Source organism: Populus nigra, chromosome 2 (genome assembly GCF_951802175.1).
Source record: "Populus nigra chromosome 2, ddPopNigr1.1, whole genome shotgun sequence".
NCBI classification, from domain to species: Eukaryota; Viridiplantae; Streptophyta; class Magnoliopsida; order Malpighiales; family Salicaceae; genus Populus; species Populus nigra.
In genome coordinates, this window is record NC_084853.1 from 39,700,587 (window position 1) to 39,723,080 (window position 22,494).

Consider the following 22,494-nt stretch of genomic DNA (forward strand, 5'->3'; position numbering starts at 1 on the left):
TTTAGCTAGCTTGATTTTTAAATTAAATTATATAGAAGATGTTACAAAATGATTTTATTGACTAAAAAGGTTAAAAAAACATATAAGGTTCATTCCAATTAACTTATAAAACTTACAATTTGGATTATGAATTTCATTAACTGAATTAATTTTTTATTTATTTTTTTTCTTAATAAAAAATATGAAAATCGATTCATAATTAACTCGATATTTAATGGTAAAATTAAGTAAAAATTCAGCATTAAAGGATGAGATAAAAAAATAAAAATAAAAAACAACAACAACAACAACAAAAAACCAAAAGACTAATTAAAAAAAATCACGAGTATGTCATTAAACTCGGTACAGTGGTTCAAACTTGTAAAATCATGATCGGGCTCCTTTGTTTAGTTTAGATTTTAAATTAAATCATTTGAGAGTTATTCTGGTATGACTTTGATAAATATATGAGTCTAAATAAAAAAAAAGTTTAAAAAAGATGAGACAACATATCGGGTCTTCAATGCACACAAAAATAAAAAACATTTGTGCCCACTACTACTTAAATCCATGATCTTGGATTTGCTATGCGTACTTTAATCAACTAAGCTGCAATGTGAATTTCTTGTAAAAAAATTAAAATAATATATTAATCTGATTTATTATTCATGTGAATATTGAACTGATGTTTTAGTAGTTATAATTGTTGTAATTATAATTTCGTTTTTTTTATAATAAATGATATCAAAATACTTAAAAACTCCATTTTATAACTCTTTACCTTTGCATCTAAACAAGTTTTAGAATTTTATTAAACATTCTTTTTTCAATAACTCGAGAAAAAAGCTAAACCTCAAAATATCCAAAAGTTGTGGTAGCCAAGGGCCTGTTTGTTCAGCTCTACCCGTGAAGAGGATCTCAACGTGTGAGAAAAGTACACTTTCATATTATTTTTGATATAGTATATTAAAATAATATGAAAATATTTTTAAAAAATATATATATTTTAAATGGCTTGCATTGTCATTCGGTTGCTATAAAAAACGGTGGTGGATAATCCAAGATTCTCTCATGATGATATTCGTAGAAACAATAATAAAAATCCAAATGGCAATTACTAGTTAAAAAACAGAAAACAAACTCGTGCTTCAATGATCCCAGGCAGCAGCAGCGGCAGCAGCGGCGGCAGCCCATCCCCGAGGAGACCAAAAAGAAGCGTCTCTGACCATTTCACCTTAGCCTGTCACTTCCTCTCGCGAATCACAAGAATCAGATAAAGGCTATGTATATTTATCCTCGCACATACTAGATAGGAAAGCATTTGCCTTTTCTTCCCTCTTTTAAAACTTTTTTGAAATGTAATAAAGTTTGGTAATTTTTTTGAAAGAATAACAGAAAAAATATTCGGAAAATATTATATTTTAAATATAACTCCTATTTTTAATGGTGGTTGTTTAGTTAATTTTCAAAATATATGTTTCTTGCAAGTTAATTAATCTGATAAAAATAAATTTATAAATTTATAAAAATTTAATGACTAAAATATATAATTTAATATTCAATAATCAAGAAAGAAAAAGAAAAAAAATAATACTAGAGCTCGACTTAAATTAATTATAATTTAATCTAGTACTCTTTTAAATTATAGTTAAAATTATTTTATTAAGATTTTTTTAGTAATATTATATATAAAAAAAACAAAGCTACGTATGCTATGATGACTCGTTCCTTTTTTTACCCTGTTTTTTTTATTTATATATATATATAAAAAAACTAATAAAGGCGTACAGATAGTTTAACAAAAGAAACTTTCGATGTTGTGTTATTCATATCCAAGCCTATCCCTTTCCTGTCGAGTCAAGCTTAAGGTACTTGTCAGAGTATGCTAGCGAGCCTAAAGTCTGAATGTGTTTTTGATGCATGGGATTTTTCAGAAAAATAAATATTTTTTTATTAGAATGCTTTTCTAGGCCTTTTTTTTATATATACGAAAGAAGTATTTTTTCTAGAATAAGTTTTCTAGGGTTTTATATATATATATATAAAGGGCTATGACAGTCTTTTGACAAGTGAAAGTATTAATAAATAAAATTAAATATTTCATGAGTATTTTTAATATTTAAAAGTTTTGACTTATAACAAATCTTTTATTTTTTACTCTCGTAATTAATATTGGAGACCAATAATCATTGATGATTATTTTGCTTTGTTGTGTATTGTAGAACAATCATGGCTGGAAGATAACTTAGGAAGGTTTTCCTGGAAAAAAAACATCCATGAACTAATATGTTGTTTTCATTTGCCTCGATTAATACAATTCAAAATCTTGCTAATGAGACTCGCGATGAGGTGACTCATATAGAAATATTGTGTCAGGAACCCATGATACGGTGACCCGCATAAAGGTTATGGGGACCCGTGATAAGATTGCCTATACATAAAGGATGTTCTTGATGAAGGATAATTTTCAATTAAAAACTAAAATTGAGGATGAGTTCCTTCAACTCGAGAAAATTAATGCATGAGTTTTTTAGAAAAACAAATATTTTTATATTCCTTACCATTATGCTTTTCTAGTTTATTTTTTTTATTCAAAACAGCTATTTTTCCTAGTTCATTTTTTCCTATCCAACATTCTAAGGCTTTTCTAGATTAATTTTTTATATATATTTAAAAGGTTGCTATAATATAATGACAAGTGGATCTATGAATGGATATACTTATGATATTTTTAGTTTTTAATGATTTTAACTTATAATAAACTTTTTTATCCTCTGCTTAGTTTAAGTTAGTTTTTTAGATATTATTTCACTAGAAATTAATCAATTTAATATTTATTTTCAAATAAAACAACTAAAAATAAAGGCATTTAATCTTATTTAGATCATAATAATGAGACTAAACTAAATATAAGAATTGAGAGGGCAGACGCAATTTGACAAGAGAAGAAAGAAGAATGAATGGGTACACAATGAACAAATCAGGAGAGAGAAAAAAAAGGAAAAGCCAAAAAAACACATCCAAGCTTCTATAATAACACCAATAAAATTATTAAAAAAAATTCAACGAGAAAAACAATAAAACACAAAAAAAGCTGAGTCTAGAGCTGAATGTGAAGGTGGCAACACACATTACACGTGTAAACCACATAAATTTTAAACATGGTAGCGTGTCTTAGAATTACCAGCAAAATAAAATAAAATAAAATAAAATAAAATTATGAGCTCTAGCGGACAAGTGACCACCACAAAAAATTTAAACATGCTGATGCATGCGTTACATGTACCATCGGTTTAAACAAATGGTTCCATGGGTGGTGCCGGTTGAACCAGCATTTCTAATCAACCCGTTTTATTTATTTATTTATTTTAATTTTTTTTCAGACACTGTGGTGCTTAAAAAAAAAAAAGAAAAGAAAACTCCATCTGGGGGCGACATGTTTTAAAGAGTGACTGCGAATTTAACTAGAGCTCCCTCTCTCTCTCTCTCTGTCCTTCCTCTGCTTTGATGCTACGTTGCCTGCGAATCTCTCTGATAAAATTCGGATTCTCCTTCTCGCCTTCTCTTCTACTTTCATATACTGCTTAGATACAAAACAAAAAAAAAATGTCTTGTACGAGCTAAACTAGTATTTTTTATATTTTTATTCATGCACTCCTTTTATTCCTAGCCTCTTCTCTTTTCTGTCTGGGGAAATCTTTGGTTTTTAGTTGAAGCATCTTTGTTTTAGGTTTTCACTGGTGGATTGCTTTTCTGTCACCTATCTATCTGTTGTAATAGGCTGCTGTCCTATGGTATGAAATATCTTCTTTTGTTGCCATTCTCTTTTCACTTACGCTAGGCCTCTGTTTTCCTTTCATGTCCTCTATCCCCCCCTCTTTCTTCTCATGCTTTGCTCTCACCAGGGAAAACAGAGGAGCGCACTTGCTAAAATCAACTGTTTGTTGTTAACTAGTGGATAAAGCACAAACCCAATACTCTGTTTTCCCTGTCTCTGCCCCTCGTGGTCCAGGTAACATCTCCACCGTTACACGTCTCAATTCTACATTTCTCTATTGCAATATACTAAGTTATCGCATGTTTTAGATATATATATGGAGAAAAAGGAGGATGCAAGCTCTCCGGTTGGAGTTCTTGAAGACTACTTTAAGAGTGAAGACTCAGAGAGTTGTTCTTCAAAAGATCCCACATCGGATGCTGAGGCTGCGCAAAAGGTTTCAAAACATGCCTTCCGGTGGCATGGATTTGTCAAGTTGCTTAGAAGTAGATCGAAGAAATCTTTAGCAACATTGCATCCTCTCGGTGTCCTAAAGCTCTCTATGAGAAAGAGCAGTAGCATGAGAGAAAACATTATAACGAATCTCTTTGCGAATTCTGATTCGAGCAATTTTAAGTCTCCAAGGATCAACTTCACTCTCTCTGAGCTCCAAGCCGCGACAAACAATTTCAGCCAAGGTTCGTGTTCTGTTCTGTGATGCTCCATTTCTTCTTCTTCGTCCTTGTTTCCCTTCTAAACATGGCTTAATATTCAGAAATGTGGAGGTTTTTGTTCTATAATAGAATAAACTGTTTTAAGGATTTTAGTTTTTTTTTCCTTTTGTGTAGAAAATCTGATTGGAAAAGGCGGTTATGCTGAAGTTTACAAAGGGTGTTTGCAAAATGGGAAAATTGTTGCAATCAAGCGTTTAACACGAGGAACAACTGATGAGATTATCGGGGACTTTTTATCTGAGATGGGGATTATGGCCCATGTGAACCATCCCAATACAGCTAAATTGATTGGTTATGGAATTGAAGGAGGAATGCACCTTGTTCTTGAATTGTCTCCACATGGGAGCTTAGCTTCAGTTCTTTATGGTTAGTTCATGAATGCCAAGTTCTCCATTTTTAAATGCTTTTCGTTTTCTAACAAGTGCTAAATTTTATAGGTTCAAAAGAGAGATTGACATGGCATATCAGGTATAAGATTGCATTAGGGACAGCTCATGGTTTACTCTATCTTCACGAGGGTTGCCAGAGAAGAATAATACATAGAGATATTAAGGCTGCAAACATTTTGCTTACAGAGGACTTTGAGCCTCAGGTATCAAGCAGCAGATTCTGTTTATTTTTCTTGATTTCCTTTCTAGATGGATAACAAATTGTGTTTGTCAGCGAAAAAGAAACAACCTAACTAATTTTTTTTCAGATTTGTGATTTTGGTCTTGCAAAGTGGCTACCGGAGCATTGGACTCACCACACTGTTTCCAAATTTGAAGGCACATTCGGGTTTGTAAAGCTAAGACTTTTTCCTTTTTCTACTGTTTCTATTCAATATATATTTGACTGTTTGAAGTTATTACTTCAATTTCTGCCTGTCACAGTTATCTTGCTCCGGAATACTTGATGCATGGAATAGTAGACGAGAAAACTGATGTTTTTGCCTTCGGTGTACTGCTGTTGGAACTAGTCACAGGACGGCGAGCTCTGGATTACTCGCAGCAAAGCCTTGTATTGTGGGTATGATTTTCATATACCTTTTCTTGCTTGTATGCAGGCAAGTACTCGGAAAGAACAACTACAGCAATGCACTGAGAGGGTGCTAATTATGAATTGGTTGATTTTATTTTCTAGGCAAAACCGTTACTCAAGAACAATGAGATTGGAGAGCTAGTTGATCCTGCTCTTGTTGATGATTATAATGCTCGACAAATGAATCTTGTGCTCTTGGCTGCTTCTTTATGCATACAACAATCTTCGATACGGCGGCCTCACATGATTCAGGTGTGTCATCTTACTAGAAAGTCAAGATCATATGTTACTATCCCTATTAGTTACTAATTATTAAACCCCGGCTGTCAGATAAACATCCAAATAGGACTTAAATGGTATAAAAGTAAAAAATCTTGTCTTTCAAATATTTTGTCAGTCTCAAACTTATTATGATGAAGCACTTTCTTGGAGGCTATATTAACTTTGTGTTCCGAAGTCTAGAATTGAACCGCTTGCATAAGATGACTAAAAAATATGTTGATTTGCCTTTGAACTTGGATTGCAGGTTGTCCAGATTCTGAATGGTAACCTTAGCTGCTTGAAGTGTATGAAAAAAATCCGATTGCCATTTTTTCGAAAAGCTTTTCTTAATGAAAAACTCCTTGGTGCAGAGGAGTACAACTCGCCCAAGAACAGGCATGTCAATTGACCTGACAGGTTGATTTGGGTTTTGAGATCAATCACCATTTCCGTGTCTCTTTCGGCAGTTCTGATGAAGCAAGTCTTGGCCACTTGGGTATTTGAACCTCAGATTTCATACGTTTTCTGTGAAAACAAGGAGATGGTATTGCCAAATTTTGTACCAACCCATGCTCACATGTGAAATCAGAGTGAGAGCAGCTAAACAGCATATCAGAGGTGGAAAAAGAAGAAGAGGGAGCTCATGAAACAAACGAAAGACGATGTTTCTAAACTTGTGTACATAAATGGGAAACATCAAGAGAGAATGTTTTGGAACAAAAGGAAAAGGATGCCATTGTTTTCCAACTTATATGCACAGGGTAGAGTCCTAGAACTTAACGACATGTATATAAAAGAATCATGAGTATAGGGTTCCAACTCTGTTTCCCAATTGCATACACGCTTTCTTCTGTTATTCACTATTCTGAGCTTGAGCCCTCCTGATTTTTGGAAGCCCTTCAAATTAATTAGTCTTTCCGTGCATCTGACAGGTTCTTCCCTAGTGTTTTTCCCCTCTCTGTATACATTTTGCAGATGGAGACTCATAAATTCATGGAAGGTGCTAGCTTGGGGACCATGGTGAAGTTTACTACTAGGATCAGATTTGGGTTTGAGCTCCCTATCCTACCAGTATAGTTTCGTTTGTCTGCGTTACACTGGAATAAGATACACTGGGAAAAAATAAAAAAAGTCATTCGGTACAATATGGCCATTAGAGAACAAACAGGCTAATTGGGTTTAGTAGCCCAAGCAAGATCACCAAGGGATTCAGTCCACCAGAGCAGTAATCATTGATAAGTGCGACCCAAAATACTCTGTTTTTAGCAATGCCATGGCTCTCAACACCATATCGTCACTTTTTTTTTTAGCTTTTAATGTGTTATTTCAATAATACATGCAGTAATATCAATGATTATGCGCAATATTTAATTTTATCAGTTACATTTTTTAAAAATTAATTATAGTGGTTATCTTTGCTAAAAATAGGGTGCTGATGAACTTGATTGGTTGAGTTTCTTAAAAGGGCATTAATGAGCAATAATGTGTTAAAAGGTAAGCAAAATGAAAAAAGGTGAAACGCTACTTTCCAATTATAATCCCCTCTTCCCCTACTCATAAATTTTATTGACCGTTTGAGAATGTGATGTGATATATTTGAAATTATATTATATTTTAATTATAATTTTAAAAATATTTACTTAATCAATATAAATTATAGTTTTGTATAGATTTTATTAAAATTTTTCTCGTTGAGCAAAACTTATAATTTATAATTTTATTTAAATCACATCTATAAAATCTATTAAAATACCAAACAAACACTTACAATCCTTGAAATGCTTATTAATTCTCCTGAAATTATTTTTCTTTACTATTTCAATACAAAATCATTTCCTTGTCGCAGCCCTTCTCTTTCTCTATAGTCTTGTTTTGTTTTGTTTTTTTTAAGGATTGGTGTCAAATAAAGTTTTAAGTCTCTCCATATCGTGTAAGGTCATTACGTTTCTCCTACAACAATGATTATCTTTTCTTTCTATTTCAATAAGTTTTTTTTTAGGGGTGTTCATAAGTGTAGTAATAATTACATTTTATCAAAATAATTTTTTTATTTAAAAAATTTGATATTAACATATCAAAACAATTAAAAACTATAAAAAAAATAATTTTAAATAATTTTTTTTTTAAAAAATTAAAATATATAGTTTTAATCGTGTTCTCAAATACTATTTTAATTTGATACTTTGCATAATAAATTATGTGAGAAAATGAGTTATTCATTGTTGTTGTATTGTTTTTTCTACTTCCTTATGTGCAACTCTTAGACTTTCTTTCTTGTATTGGATTGCCACTAAAAGAGTGAAATTAATGGTAAATTTGGAGGGAGCCAATAATATACCTTCCAATCATGATGTCCATTGCTAACCTCTTCAATTCCTCGAAGAATAAATTCTTAATAAATGACCTTGGATGTTGCCAAAGATCTTCTTTTTTTTAAAAAAAAAGAAAAACAAATATTTCCTTACTACAAACAATTTTGTGCATCTATTTCTGTTACTTAGGGTTTGTTTGGCAGTGTGGTTGCAGTTGCTTTTCAAATAGCTTTTCATGCCAAAATGCATGCCAATGATGTTTTTTTATTTTTTAAAAATCATTTTTGACATCAGCACATCAAAATGATTTGAAAACACTAAAAATATATTAATTTGAAGTTAATAAAAAAATAAAAAAATTTCAAATTTTGTCAAAAACGCTTTTAAAACGCAGAAACAAACAGGCCTTACTATGAATTCTTTGCCATCTTTCCTTGGTAACTCTCATGTTGACGTCGTTGATGGTCAATTTTCTTGATTTATACACTTCTCTTGTTTAAAACACCAAAGTTATTATAATGGTTACCACTTAAAGAAAAAACATTAGGAAAAGTATATGCTAATACCATTAATTAATACAAAACTATAGTTAATCAATGAAAAATCAGTTTGAGTTCGATTTGGTTTTTTCAGTTTCAGGTTTATAAAACCAAAACCGAACCGGTCGGTTTTTTTAAAATTCTAATATGTTTTTTTTCACAATTCTATTTTTTTGGTTTTTTTTCTTATTTTTTCAGTTTAATAGGTTTTTCGGGTTTTTTCTCACCCCTAATTATTTGTTTTATTATTTCATGGTTTGGACGAGTCATAAAATTCTAGTTGGAAAGAAATTTTTTTTATTGGAGTTGATTGTGACCATGAAAATGATTAATTTTTATGTTTAATGGTTCCTTTCGATGATGGTGTTTTTTAGGTTTAATATTGCCTAAAAATTAGATCAAACCTTGTGAGTTTTTGGGTTTTGAATTGAGTTTGTTTTTTAAATTGTTTTAGGATAAAAAGGGTTTACTTTCTTCTCTGTGATGTTTTGAGGTAAAAATAATTGAAAAATTGGTTTTAAAGCTTAAAAATTCATCTTCCTCGTTTTTCCAACTACTCGCAGAAATTTGATTTGCAAGTCAAGTAAAAACCATACCATGCACGGTCAGGGGCGGATGCTACCTCTCAAATCACCTATTACAAGAAGAACAATTTCGTGATTGATGTCAGTTTTTGTGGAAGAGAAATTGAATCGCCTGAAGAGAAGCCATGCAAACAGGCCGTCAAAGAATTGTTAATTACAATCCTCAGGAAAACTTACAATCCTCAGCAATTACCTCTCGCTGGGTTTAATGTTGGAATGGAACTGGGATCGTTGAATCAAGGCATAGACTTACAAAAAGAAAAGGGGTTCTTTAGTTAAGGAATTGGTTAGAAAATTTCGTTTTAATATATTATCTTATCAGAGATACAAAATCTCATCATTAATTTCAAATAACTTCATATATAAAAAATTCATTTGATATTCTGGATGAAAATAAAGATTTATTATCGAACAATATTGATTATAAAATGAGCTGGGATAATCTTTTAAAATGTTACATACTGATTTTTTTAAAATAAAAAAAATATTATCAAACTATATTATCAATTTATCACTAGTTTTCCAGTTTTATTTTCTATCCATATACTTGGATTTATTTATTTATTTATCTTGGTTTATTTTTATATTCAAGAAATTTTAGTTCGACTCGTAACATAACTTAGAGAAATAACATAATATTTTATAGATTTATAGAACAAAATTGATACCATGATTTGGTTGTGGATGAAATCAAGAATCAAACGATTCTGATGTTAATTTTAGGCACGATCTTACATCGGATGAGTACTAAAATGGTCTTAGGCTTACAAGGACTGTCAAAGTCACAAACTCATGAAGTGCTTTCGTGGGAGTTGGGAAAAAACTATAAAATTAGTGGCCAAAGTGGACAACACCTCACCTGGATTGAGCCGACCATGAGCTGGTAGTGCAAAGATAAGATTTTTTTTTCTTCCATGGAATCCAATCTTTTATGCACCAGGTACTATCACAGAAAGAAGAGGAAGAGAGAAAAGAAAAGGCCAAAAACAGTGAATAATTGAATGGCTCGTCCACTTGGAGAATCCTGCTTCTCTCTCAGTTTTCGGCAACTCATTAGGGAGTTTCCTGGAAACCTGAGCATTTCCTAAAAGTCATATGTACTTGACTATTTAAGGCGAAGCCGGAAAAGAATCCTGTTTGATTGATTGATGTTAGTATTGTCAACTACTCCCAGTCCCTGTAAACATTTTACTCTTTGAAAACCCAAATCCATGGATCTTCTCAGTCAGTTGCGGGGACAGATTGCTGATTTCTCAGCTTTTCTCTACCGAGAGGTCAGTATAGACATCTCTCTTTCTGTTTCGTTGGATTTTTTAATAGGATGGTTGATTGTTCCTTTCTAAACATCCTGTCTGTTATTTCTATGGAGAATGTCGCTGGGAAAATCATAAATAGGATACAAAAAAGAACTCATTTTTGTTTTGTTTTTAATTTTTTTAGAATACAAAATCGATTAAGCTTGAGCTTTGGTAGAATAAGCTTCTTGGGTGATATTTTGTTTTTAAAATAATGGGTGTTTTTGGTTTTGAGAAGGGTTTTGTGGACGATCAGTTTACTCAGTTGCAGAAGCTGCAAGATGAGAGCAGTCCTGGTTTTGTGGTGGAAGTGGTGTCTCTTTTCTTTGAAGATTGTGAGAAGCTCGTTAACAATATGGCCAAAGCTTTGTGAGTGCGGTGTCCCATAACCTTTATTGTCTTTAGTTTCTTGGATTTCTTATATATCTACCAAGTTTGATTCCAAAATTGCTTATTTGGGTTATTTCTTTTACGTTCAGAGAACAGCAGATTGTAGATTTCAAGCAGGTAGATTCTCATGTTCATCAATTGAAGGGTAGTAGTTCTAGGTAACTTTCAAACTCATTTCCCGATTGGATCGTTGATTGCTAATTCGTGCTCTAGTCATTTCTAGGATCGCATACAGATGTTTATTGAATCCATTTGCTGCAACAATGTTAGTGATAGTCTAATACATTCCCAGGGATTTTTCGAAACTTGTGTCACTTTTTTCTTTTATTATTTGTTTTGCTTACAGTATTCCTTTGTATGGTTAACAGCATTGGTGCAGCAAGAATTCAAAATGTCTGCATTGCCTTCAAGACTTACTGTGAAGGCCAAAACCGTGACGGGTAAGCTTCTCTTCTCCCTTATATTGCATGTCCTTTTAACGCTAGCCAACAGCGCTTGGAAGTTTCTCTATTATAAAACCCTTGACTAAGTATGCTGATTTATTGGAGATCACATAAGATTTAGGTGAAAAAATCAAATTAAACTTATTTCTTTAATTTAAATTTCACTCGATCATGATGGATGGGTATCCTAGTCTGGTCCTCTCAATTGTTAATCTTAGATGGAAGCTAGGGGATGTAAAAACTGTCGTTATTTATTTATGCTAATTAATTGGTTTAATCTTATATGGCTTTTTTTATAGATTGAAATTACATTATCAATCTGTCAAAGTGTCTGAGCATTTGTGACTGGAGTCTGATTCACATCTGTGATATTAAGAATGGTCATCTGGATCTTCTTGCATATGAATAATCCAGTCGTGTGCTTTTATTCAAGTCTACGATGGTTGTAGGTGATTTTGATGGATTAAAAAATTGTCGGTGCAGGTGTGTGAGATGTCTCCAACAAGTGAATCATGAGTGCATTCAACTGAAGAACAATCTTCAAGCTTTATTCAAGGTAAGTTTAAGGTAGTTTTTAGTTTCCTAGGAGGTATTTGATAATCAAATAAAGCATTCCCACCATCTATTTCATCCGTTTATATGACAGAAGATAAGCTCATTGCTCTACGTGCCTTGAAAAAAATTGCTTCATCTGTTTCAACAGCATCGTTGCTGTCCGTTGCTTCATTTGATTTAACTTCCTGTTCCTGATCTTGTGTTGTAAAGAAGAATTGCGGGAAGAGTTTCCTTTACTATCTTTTTGTCTTTTTGGTGATCAAGAAACTCAAAAACAGCTTGCTTGTTCAATATCTGAATATATTTTAATAACAGTGCTTTTAGTATATTAATGTTGGTATTCATTTTTACTCCCCTTTGTTGGACTTTGTAGCTTGAGCAACAGATAGTCGCTGCTGGAGGATCAATTCCTGCGATGCAATAGGTATTGTCAAAACCCTACTTCCTTTTGACAGGAGCAGGAAGGTGCAGGTTGATGGTTCAGATATTCATTTTGTCTTTAGACCTAGACTGAGTTCAAGCAGCTTTGACTTGAGAATTTGTGTGTGGAGTAGCTGTGAATGAGGATTCTACATCTGATGCTGCAAAGTGTATGTTTCGTTTGTTTTTCAGAGGTTTAAATTTGCATTTATCTGACTAGAATGGTAGTCTTCTTGTTGTCTCTAGGCACATCATGCTTTAGAAAATCAGTGTAGTCTAAAAATGTGGAAGCCATCGAATGCAATGTAGAAGATGAATTTCTATGAAGAAATAATGTTTCCGTGGAAAAACTATCCTTTCAGAGCATAGTACCACTGGGCTGATGATTACATGATGATTGAAATGTTGTTAGAAATGATTTTTTTTTGTTTTAGGTTATATGTCTATTGTACTATCTCGTTAGTTTTTTTATCTGATTTTATGCATTTAAGTCTTTTTCTTAAAGTTATGTGATTATTTTTTAAATAATTATCAGTTTACTATCATTATCTATTTCTCTTTTATCTAATTAAAATAAAATAAATTTATTTAATCCGATTAGGACTATAACCCAAGTCATTGGTTTTTTTTATTCAGTTAAAACAAACTTACATTATCTAAACATTGAATTTTATAAGAAAAAACATGCTCATATCATAATATTTTATTTGATTACTGGATCAGGTTTATATTTTTTCAAGGGATTTTAGATGACCCGAGTCTCAAAACTTTAGTTCACTGTAACAACTCGAGATCCGAATAAGACCTTTAATTTTGTTATTTTTTTATTTAATTTTTAATCTTTAACTTAATTAGTATTTCATATATATATATATATATATATATATATATATATATATATATATATATGCCTGTGCTGTTCTCTTAAAAAAAAAAACTAAAAAAAGTAGCTGAAAGTATACACACACCTGTCATCATGTGTGTTACAATGATTTTTTCCAGTGACTCGATTGATATCGAGGGGCAAACACGTCCTTTGAGTTTGAGTTTCTTCTCAATTACTGGAAAATCTTTATCATATGCATTACATATATCTATAGAGTATAACTGGAGGACCAGGAGCAAGCAATCACTTGCCAGATCCAAGTGGGAATTGGAAGGTCACAAATGACTCTCTTTAGCTTCTAGCCGAGGGAGTAAAAATCGACCGTGTTCAATTCTTCGGAAAACATGACTCGAGATCTTTTAGATGGTGTTTAGAATTATTATAATAATTGTTTTTTAAATATATTTTACTCGAAAATCAACCAAAATAATATTTTTAAAAAAGATCATCATTCCTCTCTAGCATGGAGTGAAAATTAATTGGAATTCTCAACCTCTTAATTTAAAGCGGTGACTTTGGGCAGTTGTAGCTCGTTTTGCAGGCAAAGGAAAGACATGTATGGATGTGGGAGTTGATTGTTCTTTATGTGCCTTTGCGTAGAATTAATAAAAGAGATCAGTGGTGATATTGCCTTGAAGCCCCGATGCCCATCCTCATCATTGTCTTTTACATACGCTGGAGATCGCCTCTGAAAGATTCAGGACTGATCATAAGTTTAATCACATCACAATTAAGAGGGAAAAAACTGATCATCTGAGCAGGTTCCTAATTAGTAATGAGTAGCATGATTTCATTAATTTCTGCCTGATTTCTTCATGGTATGCCAAGTACTGTCATTTCTTCTTCGAATTTGGCTAGTTCTGCATGCATTTGGCATGGAGATAGTTCAGCATTCATGGATACCAAGGATCACAGCTGATCATGCACGTAAAAAAGACATGAAAAGGAGGAAGAAGAAGAAGGGTGGGAAAGATGAGGGTTGCGTGGCTGGAGGACAAAGACAGCGCAGCCCAGGATACGTGACTCTAGCATGCTGATAGTGGAAGCAAGAATGCAAATCCAAAAGCTAACTCCTCAAGCCTCCATAATGGGAAATATCAAAGACTACCACACATGCATATGATTACAGAGGAGTGGGTATTTTGGGTAGTTGGGTTTGGTGCCATCGCCCTCACACATCCCCATGCAAATTTAACACTGTGGACCCCGTTGTGAGAGGCTCGGGTCGCTGGGCTGCCTAGACAAGCCCTAGCTACTACCACTTCATTGGTGCACTTTGCTTGTTATTTAGGCATAACGAGAGAGTAATGATAAGTAATGACGATAATGGCACGTAGGAGCTTGCTCCTAAGGATTAAATCATAAATTTTTGTACAAGTCGGATACCATGTTCTCTTCTATGTGTTTTGATTTCAGTTTTTTTTTAAAAAAAAAACTATAAGAGGTTATTATTTTTAAATTTATCCTTTCAAAATATATTAGTTTGAAATTAAATTTTATAATTTATTGTAATTTATTTTTAATGAGGTTATTTCAATGTTAAGAAAATATCCTAATATAAAATTGCTGCTTTATTTTATAAAAACAAATTAGTCTTGTTGCTTGCGGAAAAAACAAATCAAAGATCAAATCTAACAAAAGGGTTTTTCTGGGTTTATTGTTCAAAGACATGCCTTTTGACAAATTTTTGCCAAAATATTTGTATTGATTTTATTTTTGATCCATTTAGCTTAACAATTTAAAGTTTTGGTCTTAAACTTTATTTTATTTACATTTAAATCCTTAAATTAGAGAAAGGAGAGAGATTTATTCAAACATATCGAGGAGAGAGAAAGTTATCAAAAGTCATCATTCCGTTCTCAAGGGCAATTCTATGGAGGGTAACCGGAAAAAGTGAGGTTCGATTTTTTGAACATTTGAAACATAATTTTTAACTTCTTGTCACTTAAAAATTTCCTAAAAATATCCTAGAAATTTCAATTACCTCAATTTCAAACTCAAAAGACCTTTTAATCACCCTAAAAATTTAAAAATAAACCATATAGAAAAAAATTATAGACTCGGATGTGTTTTTTATATATATATAATTAAAAAAAAATAACTACTATTAAATTTTCATTTTAAAAACAAACTTATCGGCATCAAGATTTATTTTTTTAATAGTTATAATGTGATCGTTCAAAATCTCTCTTTCCGCTTTTTCTTTCAAGGACTGAAACATGAAAAATATAAAACTTCAAGGAGCAAAGTAAAAGAAAGTGAAAACTCCATGGATCAAGATGAAAATCTGCTAGGCTCGGTTACCCTTTGATACCATCCACTGTGTCTATCGGTGTACAGAAACGCCAACTGCCTTCCTCTATTAATATATTTTACAATTATAATCATAGTTATAGTAATAATAAACTTGATAGCGATTATCTCTGCATTAATTATATTCCCCGCGAGGACTCCTTCCAAGCTTTTCTCTCTTTTTGACCTGTGGACTGAGTTCTTCCCAGCTTCATCTACAGTTGTCATGTACACCACTGCATGTATGCCATTAGTATTGTCAGTTGTCCCACCTTTTCTTTTTCTTTTTTCTTTTTTCTTTTTTTTTCCTGCCTTTCTAGGACGACTTTACCATTAATTGCCAGAAGAAAACAGAAATCTTATTCGACAAGTTCTTGAACGAGAAAAGACAAAATCTTCTCCAAATTAAATTAATCATAATATCCATGTACTGTGTGTCGGAGAACAGCGCTAAAGTATTATTTATTGAAAAATATATTAAAATAATATTTTATTATTATTTAACAATTATTTTTATATTAACACACTAAAATAATAATAAAATGAAGCTGTGAAGACAATATTCTTTTTTCCAGTACATATTTTATCACCAGCTTATTTCGGGCTGTGCTCTTAATTTGATCGATGCAGCGTTTAATTAATATGGTTTTTCATGGAATGACGTGCTCGTCTCTCTTTCTTCCTTCGGCTCCAAGGATGTAAGACAGTGATCAGCTGTCTGTACGTGAGTTTAACTGTTTTAGAGCTGTTTGTTTTTGTGTTTTAAAAATATTTTTGATAAAATTATAAAATTTTTTATTTTTTATTAACTTCAAATTAATATGTTTTTAGTGTTTTCAAATCATTTTGATGTGGTGATGTCAAAAATAATTTTAAAAAAATAAAAAATATCATTAGCATATATTTTGACAAGAAAAATTATTTGAAAAGTAACCGCAACCACACTGTCAAACAAACCCTTATACGAAGATTTTAACCTAGAAAAGAACCAAGTCGTGTATGGAAGAAGCAACAAATTAAAGACTATAAATAAAAAAGAAATTAAAGCTGAGATTTATGTCTTAATTTTGATTGAAAATGCTCAATTTAGATCCAGTCCCTTGATAAAAAGAAATAAGATTAGTTACTAGACAAGGCTTATCCCATTCAGGTCATTATGTAATTTAATGCTATTGGTTCGTAAATTTGCCTCTTTTATGGACCGATTAATTTAGATATATTTTTAAAATAAAAAATATTTAAAAAAATAATTATCATTAATTTTTTTCATAATGATTTTGAAAGAATTCCAAATCAGTGATCAGAGCACTGAAATCTCCAAAAAAAATTTCTGTTCAATTTAATTGTTGTCTTGTCGAGGTATCATTCCCTTTAAGTTTGTTTTATATTAATGCGGTCTTTGCCAGAATCATGCAACTGTCATTTCATCATGTTTTAAATTATTTTAATATTAAAAATATTTTTTATAAAATAAAAAAATATTTTTATATATTTTTAAATAAAAAATAACTATAAATTCTGAAATACCCCTTCAGAATTATCTTTGTATACTGTATCAAAAGTAAAAAAGATTGTTGTACTGTCTCAAAAGTAAAAAGATTGTTGTTATATGAAGTTGGCTTTGGCTGCAGAAGTCAAAAGATATTATTGGATAATATAACACTTGTATTTTAAAGTATTTTTTATTTAAAAATATATTATAATATTTTTTAATTTTAAAAAATTATTTTTGATATTAATATATTAAAATAATTAAAAAAAATACCAAAAATTATTAATTTAAAGTAAAGAAAAAATAAATAAAAATTTAATTTTTTCTAAAAATACTTTTAAAACACAAAAACAAAGAAGATGGGTAAAGAAAAAAGGTTGGTTAGCTTCTGATTTAGGAATAGAATCACCAATTTTAAAGATTAACCGGAATTAATTTATTTATTTTAATTTTATATCAATCTTATATATGGTCACAAAGTTTATAAGATCACTCAATTTAAAAGAGTTTTTTTAAAAAATTATATTTTTATATAATTTTACCATTTAATATTGAATAATTAGATGGTTTTAAGTATTATTTTTTATTTTTATTTCATTTTTATTTTTTATAATATTATTTAAATATATTTTTAAATAAAAAAAATATTTTTAAAAAAATTCTTAAACACCCTTTAGCGTGTCTCTTAATCTTCTAATAAAAGATTGTTTACAGTCTCAAAAGTCAAAAGTAAAAAAGATTGCTGTACCGTCTCAAAAGTAACAAGATTGCTGTTGTACGAAGTTGGCTTAGGCCCTAAGGTAAGAAAACATCTCTTGATATCATATATATATTGTAATCTATGAATATATATTAACGTTCTATTTTTGTCTTCTTTTCTCGGTTTTCTACACAATAGAGTTTTGAAAAGGAGCTTCTAATCCATAGACCATGCAGAGAGTTCATCTATAACTAAAATGATACCAGAAAAAAAAAAAAAAACAAAAACAGCTAACGTGTTCATAACAATACCTACACGAATAACCAGATGTAGTATCTTGCAATACTTATATAAATGGACCTTAATAATAATAGTAATAATAATAATAATTAAAAAAGCAACGCAGCTCTATGAGCTATTGGCTAGTTATGTGATAATTTTGTAGAATTTTATTAGAGAATAATATAATTTTTATATTGAGATTTTATCTAACAGGTTAAGTTATTATGTTGAAATGATTTTTTGATATAGTATCAGATACTTGATGACCAAGTGGTAACAAGTTCGAATCTCATCATCCTTATTTATTTGATAACAATTAAACATAAAGTAATGTGGACTTGTGCAAGTTTTAAGCCCAAATAACTTTTACTTGAGAAAATATGTTACAGATAATATAAATTAAAGTATCTTTTTCTAAATGATTTTAAAGATATATGGTCCATGTCCATTTGATACATTAAAAATAAATAAGTTCTTAAATACTGATATTAAAATTATCAAAAAAAAAAACTAAGGGTGCTCGATGGTTTACTGTAGAGGCAACCATATTGCACTGATATGTCTAACGTCTAAAAAAGGTCAACTGTTGCTTCTTCTAAAATGTCATGCGACGGCGCAGCCGATGAGGTGTAGCATGTAGTTCAGTTCGCACTTCGCAGTGGTTTGGTGACACTGAGCTTTTTTGTTTTTCTCCCACCTCTTTTCTCTCTCTTACCCCAGGGACTCGCACCACATCTTCTTGAATTCAATTGTTTTTTTTAGTTTGTATTTATTTTAATTTTAGTTTTTTATTATTTCATTGTTATTTGTGTTGGTTTTTATTATTTTTAAAGTTTTTATAATTTTATCTCTTAATATTTAATTTTTTTTATTTAATTTGATATTCATTCTTTTAATTATTGTTTTTTATCTTTGATTTTGTTTTCAATATTATCCATTAATATTTTATTTTATTTTATTTTTGTATCTGATTTTGATTTTGATTTTTTTAATTTTTAATTTTTATTATTTTTTAATTTTTTTTCAATTTAATCCCTAATTATATTCTTTTATTTTTTATATATATTTTATCTTCATTGATTTGATTGTTATTTATTTATTTTTTTGTGAATAAAAATTTTATTTCATTATTTTTTTATATTTTTCATCGACAGGTTAATCGTAATCTTGTAATTTGGATTACTAATTTTTAAATATTAACACAATTTAATTTGATCAAATTTTATATTATTTTTAAATAAAAAATATTTTAAAAAAAAAACTATAAAACTATCAAGTATCTCGTTCGCGTCTCTCAAAAGTAAAAGATTGCTGCACTGTCAAAAGTAAAAAGATTGTTGTCGTACGAAGTTGGCTTCGGTAAAAAGTTTGTTCGTATTTTATAAGGTGAGTTCCTAGTTTATGAACAGAATCGTCGGTTTTAAAAGATTAATATAAGTTGAATTTTTTTTAAATTGATCATTTTGATTTTATCTTAAATTTATGTTTATAGTCACAAAGTTTGCAAGTTCACCTAGATTAAAAGTTTTTTTTATTTTTTAAAATTATTTTTTTTACAATTTACCATTTAATATTGAGTAGTTTGATAATCCAGGTAATTTTAAGTATATTTTTTTTCTTTTTTTTCATTGTTGTTGTATTTTTTTATTTATATTATTTAAATATTTCAGTAATGCGAGTTAATTTTTTTTCTTTTTTTAATTAATTATTTTGATTTTATCTCAATCCATAACCATAAAGTTTGCAAGTTCACCCAGTTTAAAGGGGTTTTTTTCATTATTTTTTTTATTTATAATTTCACCTTCTAAATAGTTTTAAGTATGATTCTTTTTCCTTTTTTTCATTGTTATTTCTTTATATATATATATATATATATTGTTTATATTATTTAAATATTTTAAAGGTTAAAGCGAGTTGATTTTTTTTATTTTTTTTATTGATTATTTTGATTTTATCTCAATCTTATGCTCATGGTCATAAAGTTTGCAAGTTCACCCAATTTAAAATAACTTTTTTTGTTGTTTTTTATTTTTATTTTTATTTTTTTTACAGTTTCACCTTTCAACATTGGGTTGTTTGATAATCTAGATGGTCTCAAGTTTGATTCCTTTTACTTTTTTTCATTGTTATTTTTTTAGTTTATTTATTGTTGTTTTATTTTTTTAGTTTATTTATTGTTGTTTTATTTTTTTAGTTTATATTATTAAATTACAAGTCAAATCAATAACTCGATTCTTTGATTTTTTTATCCTAACTTTCTTTTTTTACATCGAAAAAAACATTATCCAGCCCACGTCAGAGCGCAAGTAACAAATCTAATTCAAACTAAAAAAATTAAAAAAGATAACTCACCTACCTGCATATTCAAGTGAACAACCTTTGAAATTAGCACGCACTACATCATACATCAAATGATTTTTTTTCTAGCTTTAAAACAATTATAAAGGCATTATTCTTTTTTTTAAATTGAAAAAAACATTATCCAGCTACGTCAGAGTGCGGGTAACAAATCTAATTCAAACTAAAAAAATTAAGAAAGATAACCTGCCTACCTGCATATTCAAGTGAACAACCTTCGGAGTTAGCATGCACTACACCGTAGGTCAAATGATTTTTTTTCTAGCTTTAAAACAATTATGAAGGCTTTATTCTTCTTTTACATAAAAAAAATTATCTGGTCTACGTTAGAGTACGGGTAACAAATCTAATTTAAACTAAAAAATTTAAGAAAGATAACCCACCTACCTGCACATTCAAGTGAACAACCTTCGAAGTTAGCACGCACTACACCGTATATCAAATGATTTTTTTTCTAACTTTAAAACAATTATAAATGCGTTAGGAAGTGAAAATTTTGATGCATACTTTATGAAATACTTTTAAAATATTTAGATTGCAACATATTGTTTTAAAAAATATGGAGATAATGACACGTTGGCTCAACTCAGGTCAATTATGGTTAACTCGTAAAATTCATATTCTAGGACATGAGACCGTAATAAACTTATGGAACCCAAACCAAAACAAAATAAAGAGCCTAATTTTAACCAACCAAATATTAAAGCCTAAAAATAAATAAATAAAACATTCAATTAAAAAAAAACAAAAAAAGCTATATCCAATCAAACTAAAATATTATGAAGTGAGCATAACATGCATATATTTAACAATTTGATTTAATTTAATTAAAAACCAAAGCATGGACTTGACAAGAGAAAGAAAAAAAACAAATGAACCTAGATGAATCTCCTAAACATGGGTTAGTCTCCAAACTCCGCAACCCGCTTAATTGTAGACTCAACTCAATAAAGAAGTTCAATTTAATGTTAAATGATAAAATAAATAAAAATATCAATTGAAAATACTTGTCAAAGTAAAAAAAAAAGCAATAAAAAATGGAGGATGAAATTGTAAAAAAAAATAAATTTAAAAATGATCTAAAATAAGATAAACCACAATCAAAATAAGGAGAATCAAATTTTACATATTTAAAAAATAAGAGAGAATAAAATTGAAAATAAGTCCTAATTATATAAAAAAGTTAAAATAAATTTTTTTCAATTGAAAGCAATTAAAAGAATAAGAACCAAATTTGACAAATTAAAAAATCAAAGAAGAATGAAATTGAAAACAAATTCTAAATCTATAAAACAATTAAAATAAAAAATATCAATCGAAAAAATAAGGGTTAAATCATAATGAAAAACAAATTGAATGATTATTTTAAAATTCTAGAAGGTCAGGCAAAAAAATAGAGGAAAGAGAAAAAAAAATAAATCAATATCAAATCATAAAGAATTATCTCATGTGTTGCTCAAGAAGGTAGATCTCACCGTAACAAATTGAAAAACACCAATGAATGTTTTTTGTTTTAAAACACTGCATTTACTGTTTAAACATGATAGGATGACTTATTCATTGACATATTTCACACATGCGCCAATTATTTTTCAAGAGTAATTAAATAATTATAATATGAATTTTTTTAAAAAACCAAGTGGTTTATTATAAATTCTAAAATAATTAATAAATCTTGAGAAAACATCCAATTACCTGTGATAAACAGTTTAGTTCTTAGTGAAGTGGAATCGTATTTTCCCACAGCTTTAGGTTTTTATTAATTACTTGAGAATAGAATGGAGTCGATGGTATACAAAAGGACAAGCAGATGATGGACATCTTACAGCTGGCAGCCACCTCCTCACGCAGGCCACGCTTGTTCCTGGTTCTTTAGAGGGGCACCTTCGTTTTATTTACTTCCGCAAGTCCCAGATGACGTGTCGACTGGTCCATATCGGTGATATTTATTGCATGCCACCCTTGTGCACTCTAACGTAAAAGGCATTCACTTGCTCGCTTCTTTTCGTTTCTTTTCCTGGATGGATCAACCTCTCTGTCACGTGATATCCGTCCGAACCACCCTTTTCCAAACCTGGTGACTTTGTCTCCCCATGTAGGCTCGGACAACCGTTTAAACCCGAGCCTAAACCCCATAAAAAAACAAAAAAACAACAACATTAACTAAAATAAGAGACAATTAATGATAATAATAA

The 22,494-nt window shown here is 30.0% G+C and overlaps 2 protein-coding genes across 4 annotated transcripts; both read left to right on the forward strand.

The window, feature by feature from the left end:
* The first annotated feature begins 3,406 nt into the window (after nucleotides 1–3,406).
* On the forward strand, nucleotides 3,407–6,607 carry LOC133681766 (receptor-like cytosolic serine/threonine-protein kinase RBK2). Of its 3 annotated transcripts, XM_062104896.1 has the most exons (9): nucleotides 3,409–3,773; nucleotides 3,885–3,991; nucleotides 4,066–4,434; nucleotides 4,585–4,836; nucleotides 4,908–5,062; nucleotides 5,168–5,247; nucleotides 5,343–5,478; nucleotides 5,593–5,742; nucleotides 6,017–6,607. In XM_062104896.1, the coding sequence occupies exons 3-9, from the start codon at nucleotides 4,074–4,076 to the stop codon at nucleotides 6,158–6,160; spliced, it is 1,278 nt and encodes a 425-aa protein (XP_061960880.1). In that variant the 5' UTR covers nucleotides 3,409–3,773; nucleotides 3,885–3,991; nucleotides 4,066–4,073; the 3' UTR covers nucleotides 6,161–6,607. The 3 variants fall into 3 exon arrangements, with proteins under 3 accessions (XP_061960881.1, XP_061960880.1, XP_061960879.1); XM_062104897.1 differs by having other exon boundaries at nucleotides 3,407–3,991; nucleotides 6,123–6,607; XM_062104895.1 differs by having other exon boundaries at nucleotides 3,409–3,991.
* Nucleotides 6,608–10,041: 3,434 nt separating this feature from the next.
* On the forward strand, nucleotides 10,042–12,655 carry LOC133682076 (histidine-containing phosphotransfer protein 5-like). The gene is made up of 6 exons (XM_062105329.1): nucleotides 10,042–10,460; nucleotides 10,720–10,850; nucleotides 10,961–11,029; nucleotides 11,240–11,311; nucleotides 11,798–11,870; nucleotides 12,243–12,655. Exons 1-6 carry the CDS (start codon nucleotides 10,398–10,400, stop codon nucleotides 12,291–12,293), a joined length of 459 nt encoding a protein of 152 aa, XP_061961313.1. The 5' UTR covers nucleotides 10,042–10,397; the 3' UTR covers nucleotides 12,294–12,655.
* The last annotated feature ends 9,839 nt before the right edge of the window (nucleotides 12,656–22,494 follow it).